The sequence below is a fragment of the Loxodonta africana genome, chromosome 26 (assembly GCF_030014295.1).
Source record: "Loxodonta africana isolate mLoxAfr1 chromosome 26, mLoxAfr1.hap2, whole genome shotgun sequence".
Taxonomy (NCBI): domain Eukaryota; kingdom Metazoa; phylum Chordata; class Mammalia; order Proboscidea; family Elephantidae; genus Loxodonta; species Loxodonta africana.
In genome coordinates, this window is record NC_087367.1 from 17,955,461 (window position 1) to 17,976,065 (window position 20,605).

Here is a 20,605-nt window from a genome sequence, read left to right on the forward strand (position 1 = left end):
TATTTGCCTCCATGAATGGCTCTAAAAGTTTGTCAAAATCCTTTGTGGAATACTAGTTATATAATAACCAGGAGCATTTGTATTCTCTTAAATATTGTGCTTGACAAGTTAAAAAAAATAAAAAAGCCATCCAGAATATTCATTTCCTTCTCCCACTAAGCCCTTTGCAATGGAGAAACACCAGAATCAAAGCATCTAAGACAGTCGAAAAAGAGACTAGGAAAGATCACCCTAAAAGCATAAAAAGAGCTTGAGAAAGAACAATATCAGGCAGGCACGGAGGTATATTAAGTGACAGAGGCAACAAAAGGAAAGAAAAGAGTAACATTAAGTAGATTTTTAAAAGCTAGCATTAGCTGGTAGGAAAAGTACTTAAGGGATTGCTGGTGGTCCGAGAGGAAAATTTAAGCAAAGAAATGGCAATTCACAAGGACCAGGGCATGTTATTTGAATGTATTTTGGAACTAGCTGCTTAAAATATATTGCACTCATCAAAAAGCTAGGTGAATAGCCACTTAAAGGTCTCCCAGAAAAAGGTATCTGGAGGGAAAAACATCACCAATATGTAACACAATAACATTTATTTCTTTTTAAATATGATTAACATCCCTACTAAAGAGGAACAATATAGAACGTGTATATATGTAGACATATGAATACATATATGCAAAAGGGAGACTAAATGTAAATGTGTTCGGGGGGGTGGGCGGGAAGCATGTAATAAAATGTAAATCTAAAGGGATTCTAAAATATTTTTTAAACAATTCTTTTAAAAAATAACCATATCCTAATTTATTTACTTAAAGTGTGATTTCCATTTTTAAATATTAACTTCCCTAATCCAAAAAGCACTTATTGAGAATTCACTATATGCCAGGCACTATACATACAAGACAAACAAAACACCTCTCCTGCTCTTCATGAACTTAGAGTCTAGTGAGTGATTTAGACACTATAAGGGTCACTATGAGTTGAAACAAGAAGCTAAGAAACAACCATATGGTAAGCATAACGATGACTGTGAGCATGGAGAAGGACCAGGCAGTGTCTCGCTCAGTAAGACACAGAGTCACTATAAGTCAGAACCAACTGGACGGCACCTAACAATAACAACAACATGAGTTGAAATAGACTCAACAGCAATGTTGTTTTTTTTGTTGTCGTTGTTGTTGTTGTATAATACAATGTCATATGTTTTAATAGTGTATATTTTTAAAGTCTATAGGTAAGCTTAGGAAGGACCACTGAATTGCATCTTAGGAGGGTCAGGAGAAGCTTTATAGAGGAAGTAGCATTTGAGTTAAATACTGAAGGTTCAAGAAGAACTCAGCAAACAGAATGAGTGGAGAAAGAATTCATAATGTTTGGGCAAAGCTTACTGATTCATCTCAATACATTTAAATGGAAATACTTTTCTAGTGTAATTTGACAAGAACCATATGTGGTCTACTTAAATAAAATTTTTAGATTTTGATAAATTATTTTTCATGGCATTTATGTGAAATTGAAGTATGGGTGTATGCGAATATATGTATATGTATACTTCCAGTTAAAGATAATAGACTGCATCTACACATTAGCATTTACTCCCCTCCTGACAGTCCATTAAAAGAAAAGCGAAAAGGATTTAAAAACAAAACGCGAGTTCATAAAGGCACAAGAAGATAACAGCAAAAAGCTGAATCCTAAATCAGCAGTGGGAAGCTAAGAAGCAACCATATTTATATTTCTGTGGTTCAGGCTGAGGCTGGGCTAAACAAAGAAGAATTGGGGGAAAATCTATTTAAGAAGCAGTTAGACCTTGAAATCGCATCTCCCACTCCAAACTACTGGGCAACTAACCTTCCTCCACCTATCAGGTGTCTTCTGGCTTAGTTTCTAAAAAATCGGAGGGTCAGTAGACTGGGGGACAACAGTGCAGTTCAGGGAGGGTGGTGTTGGGGAAGGTAAAATGACATTTTAAAGTGGATTGAGTAACAGAACGTTGAGACTCTTCTTCCTACCCACCTCCCAAAATGCTAGCAGCTAAGGTACACTCTCCCCAAAGGGCAACACTCGGAAGAGTTTTCTCTGGAAAACTGAACAGCCCAAAGTAAATACCTAAAAACATGGACATCCAGGGTTCCCCAAGAAACAACGCAACCAGATAACCCCACATTGAAACCCATCATCAAAAAGCTGGGATTATCACTGTAGCTTTAAATCGGTTGTGCAGCATACAACCTTTAAGGATCACCAAAAATCTGATGAAAGCCTCTACTATAAAAGACAGAGACGAAAGAAAACAAACAGAAAAAAGTAACTTGGAGGAAACAGTCAACAAAGAGAGAAGAAAAAAACAAACTTTCAGCAATAGCCTCAAAAATTTAAAAGATGCGTTTAGGGAATATTAAAAGAATGTTATGGAAAAAAAATACTAAGATAAGAAAAAAGAGATTTTGAACATTCAAAAGCATGAAAACTGCAACAGAAAGGCTGAAAGATAAAGTGGTAGAAATATACCTGAGAGTAAAAAAGATGTAAAACAGAAGATGAAAAGATAATTAAAGAAGCCATCCAGGAGGGCCAACGTTCAAAAAAAAACAAATTTCCAGAAATAAAACACAGAGAGGAGGATATCATTGAATAGATAATTCAAATAAACTTTCCAGAACTGAAAATATGACTTTCTAAATTGAAAGTTTCCACCAAAGGTCCAGCACGATGGTTGAAAATAGAGCCACAGCAAGATATTGTATCATAAAAATTTAGAACATTGGGAACAAGAAAAGATTCTAACAAGTTCTAAACAGAAATCACAACTTTCATAGAAAGGATAAGAGTTAGAATAGCACTGGACTTCTCAAAAGCAACACTAGAGGATAGAAATCATTGCTGTAAAATTCTGAAGAGGAAATTATTTCAAATCCTATCATTGTATATCCAACCAAAGTATCACAAGTTCTCAAAAAATGTGTGCTTATTTTCTCAGGGAGGTACCAGAACTTATAATCTTCCAAAATAATGGAGTAAAAAAAAAAAAAAAAGAAGTAGTTATGGTATTTGAGAAATGAGATTCAACACAAAAGAAAGATGAAGAGAATTTCCAGGATGATAGAAAAGAGAGATCACAAGATGAAAGGTACGTAGCAGGCCTAGAGAGATCAAACTGGAATAGGTCAGAAGGCTTCAGAAAACACGTTAATACCATGAAATCCATGATCTACATATAGATAATTTTAGCTGAAATTATGTTGTCTTAAAAATATACATATAAAATCATGTCCTGAGATAATGTATTCATGCCATCAAAATGATATTTAATGTAGTTACTGTACACCAAGCCATTCTCTTGACAATAGTCTAAAATTTGTTATCAGGGTGAATTCTTCATTGCGGAAGCAATGGCAACTGACATGGGTATACGGGCATTCTAAAGTCCTGACAAACATTTTTGAAGGAAGTGAAGTTATTTTTAAAAGATATTTGCTGTTGAAATTTAAGGCAGCGTCCATAGACATCATTCAGGTACCTGGATACATCAGACACTGAGATATTTATCCAGATTTTAACACAACAGTAGTTCCTTCCAACACCTGTAGAAAGAATGATTTATTCCTTTGTAGTATAAAAAAAAAAAATTTTTTTTTTTTTTTTAGTAGTTCAGTCAAAGCTGAGAAATCATTTGGGAATTGAAAAAGCAGGACAGCACCTAACAGTCACTTAAACACTTGCTGAGATTGCTCTTTCTTTTCCAATCTATAAATAAATGAGAAGAAGCAGATGAAGGTCAAGTTAACTATATATTTCATACACACACATACATACACATGCATGTACAAACATACATATACTCGCAAATATTTTAATTTTTCTCCTGTAGTTTTTGGTTTTGGTTTTATATTGGTTTTCGACTTCATTTTTAATATACTTCACAATTTTAACTCAAATGATTAACTCTCAAAAAGATGTTTTCTGAAAGATACTGGCCGTTGAAACATATTTTAAATACTGTCAGCTCATTTTTTATTAAATAGAACAATATAAATATTTGTTAGTAGTTGTTGCCATCCTTAGCTAGTACGGGGAAAAAATATTTTCCAAAGGTTAGTGATTAACCTGTTGAATTAAAAAAAATGGCCTACCTTCAAAAGAATTTACAAGCATTTTATTTAATTAGCTTTGATAAAGAAAATGACTAATCAGAGTTGACTCTTAAGTAGGTAACTAAATAAATCTGAAAAATATGCAAAGGCAAGCATGCCTTAACTGCTTCCAAACACACAATGTATACCAGGGGCTGCAAATTCAAACGTCCAGGGGTGGAAAGGTGAGGATGGAAGCAAAACAGAGACCCTGGCTCAGCTGCGGACAATGATTATCATTTGAGCTCAGACTTGGGCTGATCTTTTTTTTCCCTAAGGGAAAATGGAAATCTAGGTTTTTATATGACTTTTCTTTATATTAAGATCTTGGCAGTAATTCAGTGTTTTTCCCCAAGTCACCGCATTAGCTAAACAAAACGTGTGTGTTCTGAATTCAGTCTCCAAATCTATTAGTTTATGGGGCCCGTGGTATATGCCCTCTAAAACTGAGGCCTAGATTTACCTTTTGTTGTGCAGAATAATATATCAAATACAAATAAGCGTGTGCAAAATCAATGCATTCGTTTGAGCGTGAATACAGATTCAAATAAATCAGTACATACGTACTGAATGCCACGTGGGTCAGGTCTTGTACAAGGTACCATGGTGGGATAAAAAGCTATGGCTGGATATAGATAATTAATGCACACTTCCAATTTTTCTTTCCTTGTCTTCTAAAGATAGACATATAATTTATTATTCAAAACGGGACGCTTTTGAGAGTAAAAGGAGGTACTACTAATAATTATTCTAAGAAAAATTGGTACAAACTGGGACCAAACCAGACAAGCAAGGCAATGGAGTCACCCTTCGGACCTTCCCCCTCCCCTGAGTCTGCCTCCTACATGCTCACACCCTCCAAGGAAGGTCCTACTGTGAAGGAGGGTCAGAAGGCGGGGGGTTGGGGGGGGACGGGGAAGGGACAGGAACACGACAAGACTCCTGTAATGATAAATTCAAGAGTTAGACTTTTCTGAAGTTTTTGATTGTTTTGTAAAGAAGAGATACAGGCACAGCAGCAATGTAAAATGGTAGTGGATGGGAGAAGGAAAAAAGGAAATGTTAAGAGCAATCACTGAAGACTGTGTGGCCCTTGTGACATTTAATCAACAGAAAGAAAAGATTCAAGTTATCTGAAATACTTTTTGTGGCATAGACTTTAGACTGATACCTCTGAGAGTGACCCACAGGGTTCATGGCTTTAGAAATACTGAAGAAGTAAGAGACGTAGTCCCTGCAATCAGAGGGGTTAAATTTTATTTTGGGGAAAAAAGATGAACCGTTACTACAATATGGTACATAATTGAGTGTTAAATTGCAGAATATAAACTACAAATATGTAGGACTTAAGAGAGAAAGCTCAAAGAGGGCAATATGAATAAATTTCCTCTTCAATTCCATGTTATTTTAACAAGTTTTTTTTTTTTTTAAAGGAATCTAGGGGAAAAGCAGAGAATCTGTGGTTTACATAAATACATGTCATTTCTCAATTGTACATAATGGTTGCCCAACCAGTGCCCATTTCATTGATCAAGCTGCCCAATATCAAAATAAAACCAAAGTCCAGCATTACTCAAAAGTCTATTTGTCATTCTTTTACTACCCCACAAATAAAAACAATACTTTATTTCTTTAAAGTTGTAAGTCTGCTTTCTACCACACCTTTCAGTCTAATACTAAATGATGCCAATTGTCAGGGACTCCTGGGAAACGGCAATGACACAGAAGCCTGGCCTCTAGCAACCTGGATGGGTAAAGGGCTCAGACAAACCATGAATTTACCACCAGGAGCGAAGACTTCCCCTACCCAGCAAACTAGAACAAACGGGTTGTAAACATGTCAAGCATCTACAATCTACATAATACATCTATGTTTTCAGAATCATACACACAGATAAAATCATCTGAAAATTCCCCCATTCCTTCCGTGAACAGTCCCTACCTCCCCAGGATATAATGTAAATGTTCAGATTTAGGGCTGGGAGTGGATGGAGGGTGAAGGGTCGGGGGAGAATATTAAAAAGACAGGGTACATATACACAAACACTAAATCTACTCCATCATCAAATATTACAATCACATCAAGCACTCATAAGAGTAGTGCAATACGTAGACGATACAATTTGCCCAAAAATCTACAACAATCCTCTGTGGAAAAGCTGTCCACTGTCCAAACAATCCTCTGAAAGACAAGAATGCCCTTGTGGTTGAGATTTTTCTGTGGCTTATGTTTATGTAAGCAATTTTTAAGCATCACCATAACTATGGGAACTAAGAAACACGTTGAGTACCTTACAGAAAGGACTACGTAAAAACACAGATCGCAATTACTATTGTCTTATTTTGCAAAAAGCACTTCGTTAAAAAAACCCTGAAATACAACAAAACTCACATCTGGTTTAAAGCTATTAAAAGAAAATGCATTCTTTTTCATCCACCTTCACTCCCTAAATCTCTACTCCATTAGACTGTCAACTACCTTTCAGAAACCCTAGAGAACCCATTTTCCAGTGACCCTTAATCATCTCCTCTGAGCCACAATCCGCAGGACAGAATGCTTTTCCATTTGGCAAAGTTATTTCCTAGCACTCCAAGTTACCACTTTTAGTTTCAATTTCTACCTGAACTTCTCAAAATTCATTTCTCATTATATTGGGGAAATGCTAGCTTCAAGAAATACAGTAGACTAGTTATAAATTCCTGTGCAACCACTTACTAAATATGAATCTTTAGGCAAGTTAGCCTTACCTCTCCGAGTATCAGTTTCTTTACCCCTTGCAAAGCTGTTAAGAGGATTAAATGGGATAATATTCACAAAGTTCATGGCAAATGTTGTAGGCGATGCAAAAGAAATGGTAGCTATTTAAAAGAAAACAGAGTACACAGTACTGGCTCAGAAGGAAAAAAAACTTGCTAAACAGATCTTCTGCTAAAGCTTAAAAAAAAAAAGCTTAGAGGCACCTAAATTAGGAACATTTCAGATATTAAAAAAAAAAAAAAATCTGTTGCCGTCGAGTCAATTCTGACTCATAGCGACCCTATAGGACAGAGTAGAACTGCCCCATAGGGTTTCCAAGGAGCACCTGGTGTATTCAAACTGCTGAAAGTTTGGTTAGCAGCCATAGCTCTTAATCACTATGCCGCCAGAGTTTCTGAAAACACCCATTGCCATTGAGTCCATCCTGACTCATAGCAACCCTATAGGACAAAGCAGAACTGCCCCATAGAGTTTCCAAGGAGTGGTTGGTGCATTCAAACTGTCGATCTTTTGGTTAGCAGCCCAGACTGAGCTCTTAACCACTGTGCCACCAGGGTTCCTCTCAGATATTAAAGGAGGGACAAACCAGCAAGGTTATGACAAAGACATGAGCTACCTTCCAGAATTATTGCATTGATTAAATCATTAATACATGTTATGAATCTAAAAAGGACTATAGAGTTTATCTCAGCCTTTCCTCACAATAGCAAAAACTCCTATTATCAAAGACAACCATTCCAACTTCAAAATTTCTTATTTCAATTCATTTTTTTGTAATGAATTGAAAAGAGTCACCTTCTAAATGTCTGTCTTCTAATTGTTTCTACCCTAGTAAATAGTAACAACAAATGCATTGTTGTGTGCCGGCAAGTTGATTCCTATAGTAAGTCTATGGAACAGAGTAGAACTGTCCCATAGGGTTTCCTAGGCTTTAATCTTTACTAGTGCAGATCCCCAGGTCTTTTCACTGGGTGGGGTTCAAACAACTCACCTTTTGGTTTGCAGCCAGGCCTTAACCACTGTGGCACCAGAGCTCCTTAACAAATGTGACATAGCAGAAAGGACTCTGTTCGTGGCTTAGAGACACACTTACCCAATATTGTGCCATAAGAAAAATTGCCCTGACAACTGTGGAATAAGGAAGTCAGACAGCTGAAGATACTTGCCTGAGGAAATTACCCTCCACAGCCTAATCTAACCTCCAGAAATGTTCTCCAACATAGAGCTAGGAATCAAAGGCTACATGTACGCTGTGATTCTCAAGAGGAGTAAAAAGCCATATTCCAAGCCAGTGCTGCATACCACAAGCTCCCCACTGTCTTTGAGGCCCTATGATCTCAGAGGAGCCCTAGTGGTGCAGTGGTTAAGCATTAGGCCACTAACCATAAGGCTGGCAGTTCGAATCTACCAGCCACACCTTGGAAACCCTATGGGGCAGTCCTACAGAGTTGCTATGAGTCGGAATTGGCCTGACAGCAATGGGTTTGGTTTGGTTTTGCTTTTTTTAGCACAATTATAAAATTATTAATCTGAAGTATCTAGGAGTATTATGACTTCATTAAATTTTTAACCCAATTTAAATTTACTTTTGTATATAGTATAAAGGAGGGAGTCAGCTTTATTACTTTTTTCTGAATTCCTAGACAATGGTCCCAGTACTGTTTAGGCAAGAACCCATCCTTTCCTATCTTACTGAAATGCCATCTTCATCATATGATAAATCTCCACATATATTTAGGCCCGTCTGAACCCTCTACTCGAAAGCATTGGTTTGTGTGCGTATTTCTGCACTGGTACTGCACTGTTTTAATTGGGTGGCTTTGTGTTGTGCTGTTTTCACATAACAAAGTAATGAAAAATATTAAAACAGCATGGCACACACCCAGAAATACTTCCTATCATGTGTTATCTCCCAATATTAAAGGTATTGGAAAAGTTCAAGAAGAAAAAGTCAGACAGATGATATTAACAATAATAACTAATGCAAATATGGTTTACAGTTTACATGTTGCTTTTACATTATCTGATATGTTCCCCAACACTGAAGGTAGTTTTTGTTTCTTATGTAATTTTACATAAGGAGTTAAGATTTGTTCAAAGACTTGCCTGTGATCACACAGCTACTAACTGGCAGAGCTAAAACCTGAACTTACCATCCTCCTTCCATGACCCCACAAAGAAAATGTCCCAAATTTCTCATTTTGTAATCAAACTACTAAGTGTGTGTACACACACATATGCACATTACATATGTATTATATGCAATATATACTTGAAATGAGGAAACTATTTTTAAATCCAAGTTGACATTCCTATAGCTTTGATAATTCCTCTAGATTATGGACCCTAATTATGTGACACAATAACATGATACAGAAAAACTAAAAATTTGGACTATATTTGCTAGGAGACCTAAGTGTTACCTTACCCTTCCCAAACACAGGTAGAAAGTGGAAACATATATTTTTTTAATTTTAACAAGAATCTTTCCTTAAGTAATATTTGATTACTAGCCCAAAAGAAATTAGCTTTGGATACCTCACAAAACAGTCTTGCTACCTATCAGACCACTGAGAAGGATCCAGAAACAGAAGACCATTGTGTGCGTTAAAAGTCCAGGCAGCCCTAGGCTTTACTAGAAATGTAGCAGTGTGCGACACAAAAGAACAGGCAGAGGATCTATCGGTGTCTCCGTGAGACCATGAAATACCAGCTACCACAGGGTCCTATCATACAGCCCAGCCAGGAGGAAAAAAAAAATTCAAAGGCTGGCACAAGGGGTCTTACCAATACATTCCCTAAACTGTATCATAAGCCAAGAATCCTGATCACACTAGGTTATTGTAATGATATATAATAACTACTGACTCGCTATCCTTTAAAGGCGTATACACATTATATTGCATATATTATATAAGAAGTATTAACTGATCTGTTCATGCTACCAAACAACACGTGCTGCGCTACAAAGCGTAAATAAAGCTATTATATCCCCAATGAGACTTTATAAATACCAAGTAATTATGCTGTAGACTATGATATCCGAATTTGGATAAATTAAGCCCTGAGGAGAATCTCATTTTAAAAATTCAATTTGAGTAGAGGAAAGAGACAACTCTGGAAAAAGAGTACATGACTTTGGAAGACACAAGGCGTGGCGGGGCTTCTCTTGACTAGAGGTCAGAGGCTGGCTGGGAAGGAGTCCCTTCCTGCCCCCGGAAAAGACAGAAGCAGGAGAAGATCTGCTGTAATGCTCACAGAGTACTCCCTTGCTATCCAAGATATCTAATGGAGTGGCATGTTACATGAAACACAGAAGCAGCTAGCACCTCGCATGCGTGAACGATGTCATCCTGTGCTCTTCCCCGAGTAGCCTGACAGCGTCTCTTTCCAAGCATGATGAGTCGCCAGCAGGCACAACCTGTCCAGAGAGCAGCCTGGATACCTTAGAAGGAAGCAGGTTCTCAACTAGTAGAAACAATGAGTGAAATCCCTAGGTAAAGGTCAGCAGAAAGGGAGCATGGTTTTCAAAATAATTTGTTTTTCACAATACCAATATAAATGTATAAGAAGGTGTGATCATAAACTGTGCAGCAATGCATCATTACACAGAAAGGATTAATTCTGTGTGAGGTTCAATTTAATTTCTTCCTACATATTCAAAGGAATTCCAGCAGTGAAAGGACTATATCTCAAAAATATAAAACACTTAGCAGGGTATGCATTTAAAAACACACAACACTTCTAAACAATAAAAGCAAATATAAAGAATATTTTATTTTCTATTACATCAGGAATTAAACTATTTAGAGGTTCCATTTATTTTCAAAAATTAAACAGATTTGTCCATAACTTTTTGGTTTCATCATGAAGTATTTCAGGAAGGTGGACCCTCTCATCTTTGAAAATTTACACTGAATACAATCATTACTTGATTTTTAAAATTAACTTAAAATTGACATCAATGGTCCCACTAAACTATGACTATGTTTGCTATACATACAGAAGGCCCTGGTGGCGCAATGGTTATGAGCTACAGTGTGCTACATTTGCCAACTAAAAGGTAGGCAGTTCAAATCCACCAGCCCCTCCTTGGAAATCCAGTGGCGCAGTTCTACTGTGTCCTATAGGGTCGCTGTGAGTCAGAATCAACTTGACGGCAAATGGGTTCAGGTTACATGTACATATATCAGGTTTTTGTAATTACCAAATATTTTTATTGTTATTTTTTCTATCATCAGGAAGTAATATTAAGCTAGAAACTAATGCCTGAAAAAAAGGGCTAATTTCATCTATCAGCTCCCTAAATAGATGTGAGAATTTTTTTTTTTTCCTAATTCCAAATATCTTTTAATATACTACCACGGTGGCCGAAAACCCTGGTGGTGTAGTGGCTAAGTGGCTGCTAACCAAAGAGTCGCAGTTTGAATCCACCAGGCGCTCCTTGGAAACTCTATGGGGCAGCTCTACTCTGTCCTATAGGGTCGCTATGAGTCGGAATGGACTCCACGGCACTGGGTTTGGTTTTGGTTTGGTACCATGGTGGCCACTGAAGAGCTTCATACTCATGTGTAGAACTTTCACTAAACATCAAGGTTAAAAAGACCAAAGGTATTCCTTTATTTAAAGCAAGAAGTACAAAAATTAAACCGGTATTAAAACAAAACTAAATACGCTCAAAAAATCAGCCAGGAAAATCTATCCCTCATATTAACAAACTGTTGAACATATTAGAGATAAATGGAAACGTTTAAACACATATCTTTATCTGTTTGAAGCGGTGAAGGCTCATGGTTGTAGTTCAGGTTGTTTATTCCAGTTACATTGTGCTGTAGATAGACTAATGATTGTGGCGCCCTCTGCTGGGGTTCCTAGTTACAAAGTCAACCTAATACCACTATTAGGTCAAAATCAAAAACTTGGGGCATCAAGTGAAAACATCACTTTGCAACCCTGAATCACTTCAGGCACAGATTACATAAGAGTAATAATCAATATTTACTTTATTGGAGTAGAGCTTTACCAATTTATCATTAAATGAAACATCAGTATAGATTTTTCTTTTAAAATAAAATCAGTAAAATATACACATTATACCAAACATGTTTTAAAAGGTCTTCCTTATTTCTGCCACCACTTCTACAGCTTGGCAATACATCTAGGTTTTTAATATCATACTTATGACAAGTCATTTTAATAAATTACCGTCTTGACAGTTTGACCTGAGTACTCTTCCGGCCTTGTTTTAATTAGTTCAATTAAAATAATTTATTTTAAAACCTCAGAATAATCCTTAATAATATTATTTTCCTCCTCAGAAAAAAACTGAAGGACATTTTGGGGTTATGCATTACCAGTAACGGAGCCCTGGTGACACAATGGTTAAGAGCTCAGCTGCTCACCAAAGGTCAGCAGTTCGAATCCACCAGCTGCTCCTTGGAAACCCTAGGGGGCAATTCTACTCTGTCCTACAGGGTCACTATCCTGTGAGTCAGAATTGACTCGACAGCACACAGCAACAACCATCACCAGTAATAATTAACAAAAAGCTTGCATTTACTGAGCGTCAGATGTAAGGACTGCAGTGTGTTACATACTTCTTACACATCATATCCAGTCCTAAGATGTGAAAAAAAATGGAGGCTCATGGAGATGATATAAGTTGCTTAAGGTGACTTTTAAAGATAGATTCAAATGTAGGCAGGCCTCATTCCAAAGTCTGAAACCTTTCTACCAAACAATAGACAGCTGTGAAAAAATACTCTTAATAAGCAACAACAACTTGGGGTGTGAGACCAGTTGCTGGGTGTTAGAGAAGGACATGGGAAGACAGTTATTCATGTTTAAGGGAATGACTCAGACCTTTAGGAAATTGTTTTTATTTTACATAATGCTGCCAGCTAGTGGCCCTATTTCATACTGAGCCACTGGGAGCAGTGCTTGATTTTTACATTACTAAGTCAAAAATTCTACATTTTACATTTTAGGATCATGTTCCTAAACTATGCCGGCATAAGCCTGACTTAATGACATTTAACCCCAGAACTAAAGGAGAACGTCTCCTCAACCACCGTCAGCATCCTTGTCCAGTCCTTGCCCTGGTTCCCAATAAAAACGAGCTATGCCTAAGTGGAAAAAAATTCAGTAATTGCCTGTGCACAGAAATGAAAAAGTACACCTCTCTCTATTCATATAAAGAAGCCTACATAATTTTATGCACTTTAGGATAATTTTAGGACATTTATAGATTCCTTAGTGATAAAAATACATAAATATTTTTCTATGCAATTGTTTGGCATAATGTGGACCTAAGAACAAAATTATTGCCTGAGTATTACTGAACGTTATTCTATGTAGATCTAAAATTAGAGAGCATTTGATAAAGTGAAGGAGCCCTGGTGGCACAGTGGTTAAGTGTTCGGCTGCTAAACGAAAGGTCAGCAGTTGGAACCCACAAGCCGCTCCATGGGAGAAAGATTGGGCAGTCTGCTTCCATAAAGATTTACAGCCTTGGAAACTCTACGGGCAATTCTACTCTGTCCTATAGGATCTCTAAGAGTTGGACTCAAGGGCACAGGTTTTGGGTTTTGATAAAGTAGTATTGGTAGTAAAGTATTTTATATTAAGACAATAAATATTTACAATTCTAAATTTTCCTTTGAGAACAAAGTATTTGAGTACTATTTTCACATTTAAAATGGTCATTTTTCACTAAAAATTAACTGTCTTAAGAGAAATATCCTATGCAGCCAAATATGAAAGAGTGCACAACTCCTATCATGGTGTGTTGTTCAACTCAGTGACATAAAGCTATTCCTAGCTGACTTCTTTCATTGTATAACATCATTTTATAATTAACTGAGATGTGTCTCTGTAAACTGTCTATACAGCATGCATCTTTGTATCTAACACAGCACACAAAAAAAATCTGTTGAACTGAACTAAGAATTAAACCTCCATTAAATAATAAATACAGCAATAGGTTAAAATTACATAACCAGTGCAGCAACCTATCCCCATTTAATCTGAAGCTTAAATGAAAAGTCAATAAATTTTATAATACTGTAATATTGCATAAAACAAAAACACTCCTGTGTTAAAGAATACTAGCACCAAAGAAACATGTTCTGGGGTTATTCCGTAGTGAAAGAGGGAAGAAGCAGGGATTGGAAAAGTAAGCATCCTTAACATAGCAAAGAGGAAGAGATAGTCCCTCTGCTGGATGAACTGAGAGAGTGAAAATGGAAACAAATCACAAAAGGGAGGTACTGAAGAGTCTAGTGTTCCTTCTGACCTACATTCTGTCACACACACACACAACTACAAAGTATAAAAACTGCCTAACGCCATTTAGTAGGTGCATCTTATTTTGCAACTAAAGACAGTAAGTTTCTTTAAAAAGTTAAATATGTTGATATTAATACATCCACACATTGGTAAGTACAATAAACAGAAGTGAGAAAAAAATTATAAGTTCACTTTTTAAAACACCAAATATATTTTTATACATTTTTTTTTAAGCATATAACTTACAAACATTTCCTGTATTGTCAAAGCTGGTAAGAACATCTTCAACATTCAAGGCTCCATTACGATGCCTAGAAAGGAACACAGCATTTTCTTCAATGATTCGGAAACATTAACATTTCTGAAATTTTAGAAAAGATGAGACTGTGCATTGGTATACAGCCGATACTAAAAAACCCTTCCAATGTTATGTTTTAAAAACATTTCCTGCCCACTAGAGGGAGAAGGAAAAGAAATAACATAGTCCTCTGAATATTAAATGTAATGGCAGTTCTTGATGATTAACCTACGTTTTCAAGTATTAACAAATTGTTCGTTTCCATTGTTGTTTCAGTTACATAAAGGTGAGGTAAATTCTTAACCTTTCTAATGAAAAAAAAAATCCAACAACAACTAACACTTCAAGAATGTCAAGGTCAAAAGAAAGATAAACAATCACTCTGTAGAAGCGACGAATTCAAACCTTCAGTCACAAAGCACTAACCAATCTGAAGGTCTAGGCATTCCATCTCCAGGCAGTTCTCTTAGTGGGCAGAGTTTTTACAACTTTCCCCCACTAATCTTAATTATGCCACCCTTTAATTCTACTCCCTCTTCACTTGACAGCCCCTTAAGTATTTAATTTGATTGCTGACGCTTTATTAATACTTATGAAAGATATTATTTTTCATATATGAATGGACCCAATGGTCAACAACAGGTTTACAGAGTTTGAGTTATTTTTCCAATGATGATGAAAAACTGGTGCTACTCTACCTACACTCTTTTACGTTCTCCCCCACATAACTTACATCTGTAGTTCTTTAGGATGTTAAATAGTTTCTAACAGCCATTAATAATTCACAATAAAATTTGCTTGCATCAACACTACTTGAATTTTGTCATTATAAATAATAAATATAATAGCAGAATACATGTAAACTGTATGAGCATTTCCAGAAAAAATGAGCTTTTTATTTCCACCATAGAGACCCAGTTCTTTGAGAGACAGACTGAGACTGCAAAAAGTTCTCTGCGATCACAACCAGCCAAAGAAGCACTAAGCTTAACAGTATCATAAGCTAATCAAACAAAGTCACCAACCACAAACCAAACCTTCGTCGTCATAATAAAATGGTTCTGTAACTTCTCTGTGCACACAAGGTTCTAGGAATAGATGAGGCTATTCACTCTAATATAATGGGAAACTATAGTGTACGTGGGAGATAAGAGAAGAAAAGGCACAAAGTAACATTTGAAATGCAAGATACTATTAAAATGGTCAGCAGAGAACTAAAAAAAAAAAAACTTTTTCCTAAATATAAAAGCAACATATGGTTCAAGAAAAATCTAAAAATGCATAAAAGCACACACACACAAACACAAAAAACTGTTCATAATCCTAACATGTAGCAATATCCACAGTTAATATTTTTTGCACATAGCCTTCAAATCTTATTCTATCCGCATATTCCTTTCATTAAATAAACAAAAGCACATTGTCCACACCGTTTTAAAACTTGTTTTATTATTTAACATAAAAAATTTCCCACATTGTTAAGAATTGTCCAGTAACATAATCTTAATGTCTGTCAAGTAGTTCAATGTACCGTAATTTACTGAACCAACACTTGATGTTAGATTTTTAGAGTGTCCCAGCTTTGTGCTATTATATATATATTATTTCAATGAACATTCTTGGGAAACATCATTAAGCCCATTTCTGATTATTTCCTTAAGATAAACTCCTAAAAGTGGAATTGCTTTATGGCCTTGATCATTTAAATAAGGACATTATCTTTGTTGCACACTTGCTTATGTGTACTCTCAGTCCCTCCCCACTCACTCTCCCTCCTCCTTCTCCCCCTCCTTCTCTTTCCTCCCCCTCTATCCCATGCAGATACACACACACACACACACACACACACACAAATCAGGACAAGCTAAATAGCTGAAATTCAATCTGAGACAGGAGTAGAGAAAAAGTGCATACATTTTCCAAAAAGTTACATATTTCTAAAAAATAGAAACCGAGATAATAGGCATGAAATGTGTGTTAAAAAAATTAAAAGCATTATTCAAAATTGAAAGTGTGACGTTCAGAGGTATTGTTGAAACAGACTTTGTCATTCTTCAGAACATGATTTCTGAAAGCAAGGAACCAGAAAGTATACCCTGGGTGGGGGCAGGGAAACAGGAAAACTAATCCCATACCTCTAAAATACTGACGAAAATGAAGTCTAGAAACCCTAAAAGGTGGTAAATAATAAAAGAATAATGTTACAGTCACTGTTTTCAACAGTGTAAGAATCAGTGATAATTACAGAAAAATTGCCATGAATACTGGTGTGAAAAGATTCAGTTTGATTATTTGGCTTCAAGTTGCCTTCTGTTAGTCCAAACTTAAGAACTAGTCTTTCTTTACTGCGTCATCTCCTTTTTTTAAGTGTAAACTCTAAGATCTTGTCTGTCTTTGATCGTTCAATTGTTTTGCCTAAGTGTTGCCTGTACCATGTAGTTAGACAGAAATGCCAGAAGGAGCTTTTTCAAAACTACAACCTTACAAACTTCGTCTTGGCATGTAACTGGTAACTAATGCTATATGACAATGCAAACTTTTTGCCAGCATATCGACAGTACTAAAGGTTCACGCCATCTTTTTCCTAAACTCCAAAGCTTTAAGTTGTTTTCCAAGGCTTTAATTACCAATAGCCAGAATGTTCTCCCCAAGGCCGACCAATTTCTTTTATAAGCACCTAAAGCTATCCTAAAACTGAGGGTCTCTGAGTTTCTTCCCAAGAGTAGCCTATAGGGTAAGGACTAAGAAGCAAGCCTTTGGGGCAGATGATTATTTGAAGAGGGAAAAAAGCTGCTAGAGGAAAAATTTGAAGCCTAAAGGTACGAAGAAGTTGAAAGGAGAGTTTAAAAGGAAGCCAAACCACTAAATAGACAAGAGATAAGTGGTAACTTTGGTGAAGAATAAGACACTACACAATCCTGGGGAAGCCAGCACAACTCATATAAGGCAAGGTTATGGAAGCTCCATAGACACATCCAAGCTCCGTGAAGGACCAAGTTACTGGGCTGGTGCTGTGGGGACCACGGTTTCGAGGAACATCTAGCTCAATTGGCATAACACAGTTTATAAAGAAAATGTTCTACGGTCTACTCTGGTGACTAGCGTCTGGGGTCTTAAAAGCCTGTGAGTGGCCATCTAGGACATTCCACTGGTTTAACCCCTTCGGGAGCAAGGGAGAATGAAGAAAACTAAAGATACAAAGGAAAGGTTAGTCCAAAGGACTAATGGACCACATCTACCACGGCCTCCACCAGACTGAGTCCAGCACAACTAGATGGTGCCTGGCTACCACCACCAACTGCTCTGATAGGGATCACAGTAGAGGGTTCCAGACACAGCTGGAGAAAAATGTAGAACAAAATTCTAACTCACAAAAAAAGACCAGGCTTCTACATCTACAGAAATATTGCAACATGCTAGGCCATAACTGTGATAGAAAATTAATTCAGCTACCGTGGCATCTTGTTACTGCAGTCTACAACTCTCTTACCTCTTTTCCAATGATTTTTAAAGCCAGAAAAGTCCACGTGCTTCTCACAAAATCAGTGTTTTTAGCAAAATTTTCTCCTCCTATCCTTATTCTTACGATTCTGTTCCGAAAGTAACAAGAAAAGAATGGGAAAAACACCAAAGCTTGATTTTTCAGATAACTACTGCTTAGAGTAGTGTGGGAAAACTCTGTTTTCACTTTCAGCCTTCTGTGCCTCAAAAAGAACTTTGTGCCATGATCAAATGATTAAATGAATTCTTTGATTTACAATCCACTGTATCTCAAATGGAAACCCTGGTGGCGTAGTGGTTAAGTGCTATGGCTGCTAACCTAAAGGTCAGCAGTTCAAATCCACCAGCCGTTCCATGGAAACTCTATGAGGCAGTTCTACCCTGTCCTATAGGGTCACTATGAGTCGGAATCGACTCAACGCCAAGGGGTTTGGGGGTATCTCAAATGTCACTATGGTCAAGAGAAATTTTTCATTGGTACTGACAATATAGCAATACCCAGTTAAAGCAGCAAGATATCCTAATTCCAAGTTGTAAAACCTAAGTTCTGATAAAGATTGCCTGCAAAATCAATAACCGAACCAAAACCAAACCCAGTGCCGTCAAGTCGATTCCGACTCATAGCAACCCTATAGGACAGAGTAGAACTGCCCCACAGAGTTTCCAAGGAGCGCCTGGCAGATTTGAACTGCCAACCCTTTGGTTAGCAGCCATAGCACTTAACCACTACGCCACCAGGTTTTCCAGCAAAATCAATAGAATGACGATATTCAGATTAGGCTGTTTTTCTTCTACTGGAGAAAAATAATTTTAAAAAATGACTAGAATGATGGTTACCTTAAGAAGACACTGTACTCAGGATAGAAGACACTTGTGTACTGGACCCATGTACCAACCTCCTCTTCAGTTTTCCCTTCTTCATCTTCTGTTACTGAGAACAGATTAAATGATTCAAATCTTCTTACTGACATGCGTCGGAGACAATCATCCAGGTGGTTTTGCTTCAGAACCTTTTAAATAAAACCAAATATTATGGTCATATTATATAAACACATGATAAGTGTTCAAAATTTAAATGGTATGGGACTCGCACTTCCAATAATAACAGATTAAATAATTCAGGCCAACCCTCCTACTGAAGACAGCTAGAAGAGATGGGCAAAATATTTTCAAACATTACTTGAAGGCATCAAAAAGCAGAGAAGATAGTGAAGATGTACCAGTCTAATAGCTAAAAGAAGATGGCCATCTACAGAAGTGAGCTCGGCTTTTGCCACCATTTTTCTGCTGGGGACATTTGTCAATTCTAAAAGAGCTCAGAAGAGAAGCAGCAGTTTTAACACCCTATGGAGATAGGGAGAGAAAGGTCAAAGCCTACCAAGCCAGGGGCAGAGAAAGGCTCTGCTAATCTCACATGCTTTGAGTTAAGACCCTGAAAGGTTCTACCCTTACCAGTAAGAAAGAATAGGAGGTAGACCAGTTACATACCATCTCAATCTCTGGAACTGAATAAAGGCAATCACAGATTGCTGCTACATCTCCAAGTGCCCAATAGAAGCAAACTCCTCCTAGGCCTCAGATTACTTCTACGAACAACGTTTCAAATCACTCTCTAACTCACAAACAAAAACAACCAAAAAAAATTTGAGAAGATAGAAACTGACCCACAGGTACATGCAGCGACCTGACTGACACCTAGGAGTTATATGCACTTTTTTTTTTAATTGTATTTTACATGAAGGTTTACAGAACAAACTAGCCTCTCACTAAACAGTACACATATTGTTTTATGACATTGGTTAACAACTCCACAGTATGTCAACACTCTCCCTTCTGGACCTTGGGTTCCCTATTACCAGCTTTCCTGACCCCTCCTGCCTTCAGGTCCTTGCCCCTGGGCTGGTGAGCCCCTTTAGTCTGGTTTATTTTCTGCGCCTATCTAATCTTTGGCTGAAAGATGAACCTCAGGAATAACTTTGTTATTGAACTAAAAAGGGTGTCCGGGGGCCATACTCTAGGGGTTTCTCCAGTCTCTGTCAGGCCAACAAGTCTGGTCTTTTTTTAAAAAAAATAAATAATTTTTACTGTGCTTTAAGTGAGAGTTTACAAAGCAAGTCAGTCTGTCACATATAAGCTTATACACACCTTACTCTATACTCCCACTTACTGTCCCCCTAAACTGGGAGGTAGTTTATGATGTTAAAGGATGTAAATGTTCCTGTATTTTCATTATTAACAAAAAGAATAGTAAAAGAAAAAAAATATTTTATGTTTACAAGGGAGGGGAAGCATGGACAGAGGAAATCACTAACTAGATAGTACCAAAAACCAAAAAACCAAACCTGTTACCGTCGAGTTGATTTCGACTCCTAGCAACCCCATAGGTCAGAGCAGAACTGCCCCATAGAGTTTCCAAGGAGTACCTGGTGGATTTGAACTGCCAACCTTTTGGTTAGCAGCTGTAGCGCTTAACCACTATGCCACCAGGGTTTCCAACTAGATAGTGGACAGGTGTTAACTTTGGTAAAGGCATAGACAACACACAATGTAGGGGAAGTCAGCACAACCTGACCAAGGCAAAGTCATAGAAGCTTCCTATACACATCCGAACAACTTGAGGGATCGAGTTACTGGGAC

The 20,605-nt window shown here is 37.1% G+C and overlaps 1 protein-coding gene across 1 annotated transcript in view; it reads right to left on the reverse strand.

The window, feature by feature from the left end:
* CAMKMT (calmodulin-lysine N-methyltransferase) overlaps nucleotides 1-20,605 on the reverse strand; it is a 448,575-nt gene that overhangs the window by 417,001 nt on the left and 10,969 nt on the right. Inside the window, exons 2-3 of the mRNA XM_003416105.4 lie at nucleotides 18,806-18,978; nucleotides 14,416-14,480 (exon numbers count right to left, since the gene is read on the reverse strand). Of these exons, the coding sequence (XP_003416153.1) occupies nucleotides 14,416-14,480; nucleotides 18,806-18,978 (238 nt within the window). The remainder of the gene's footprint in view (nucleotides 1-14,415; nucleotides 14,481-18,805; nucleotides 18,979-20,605) is intronic.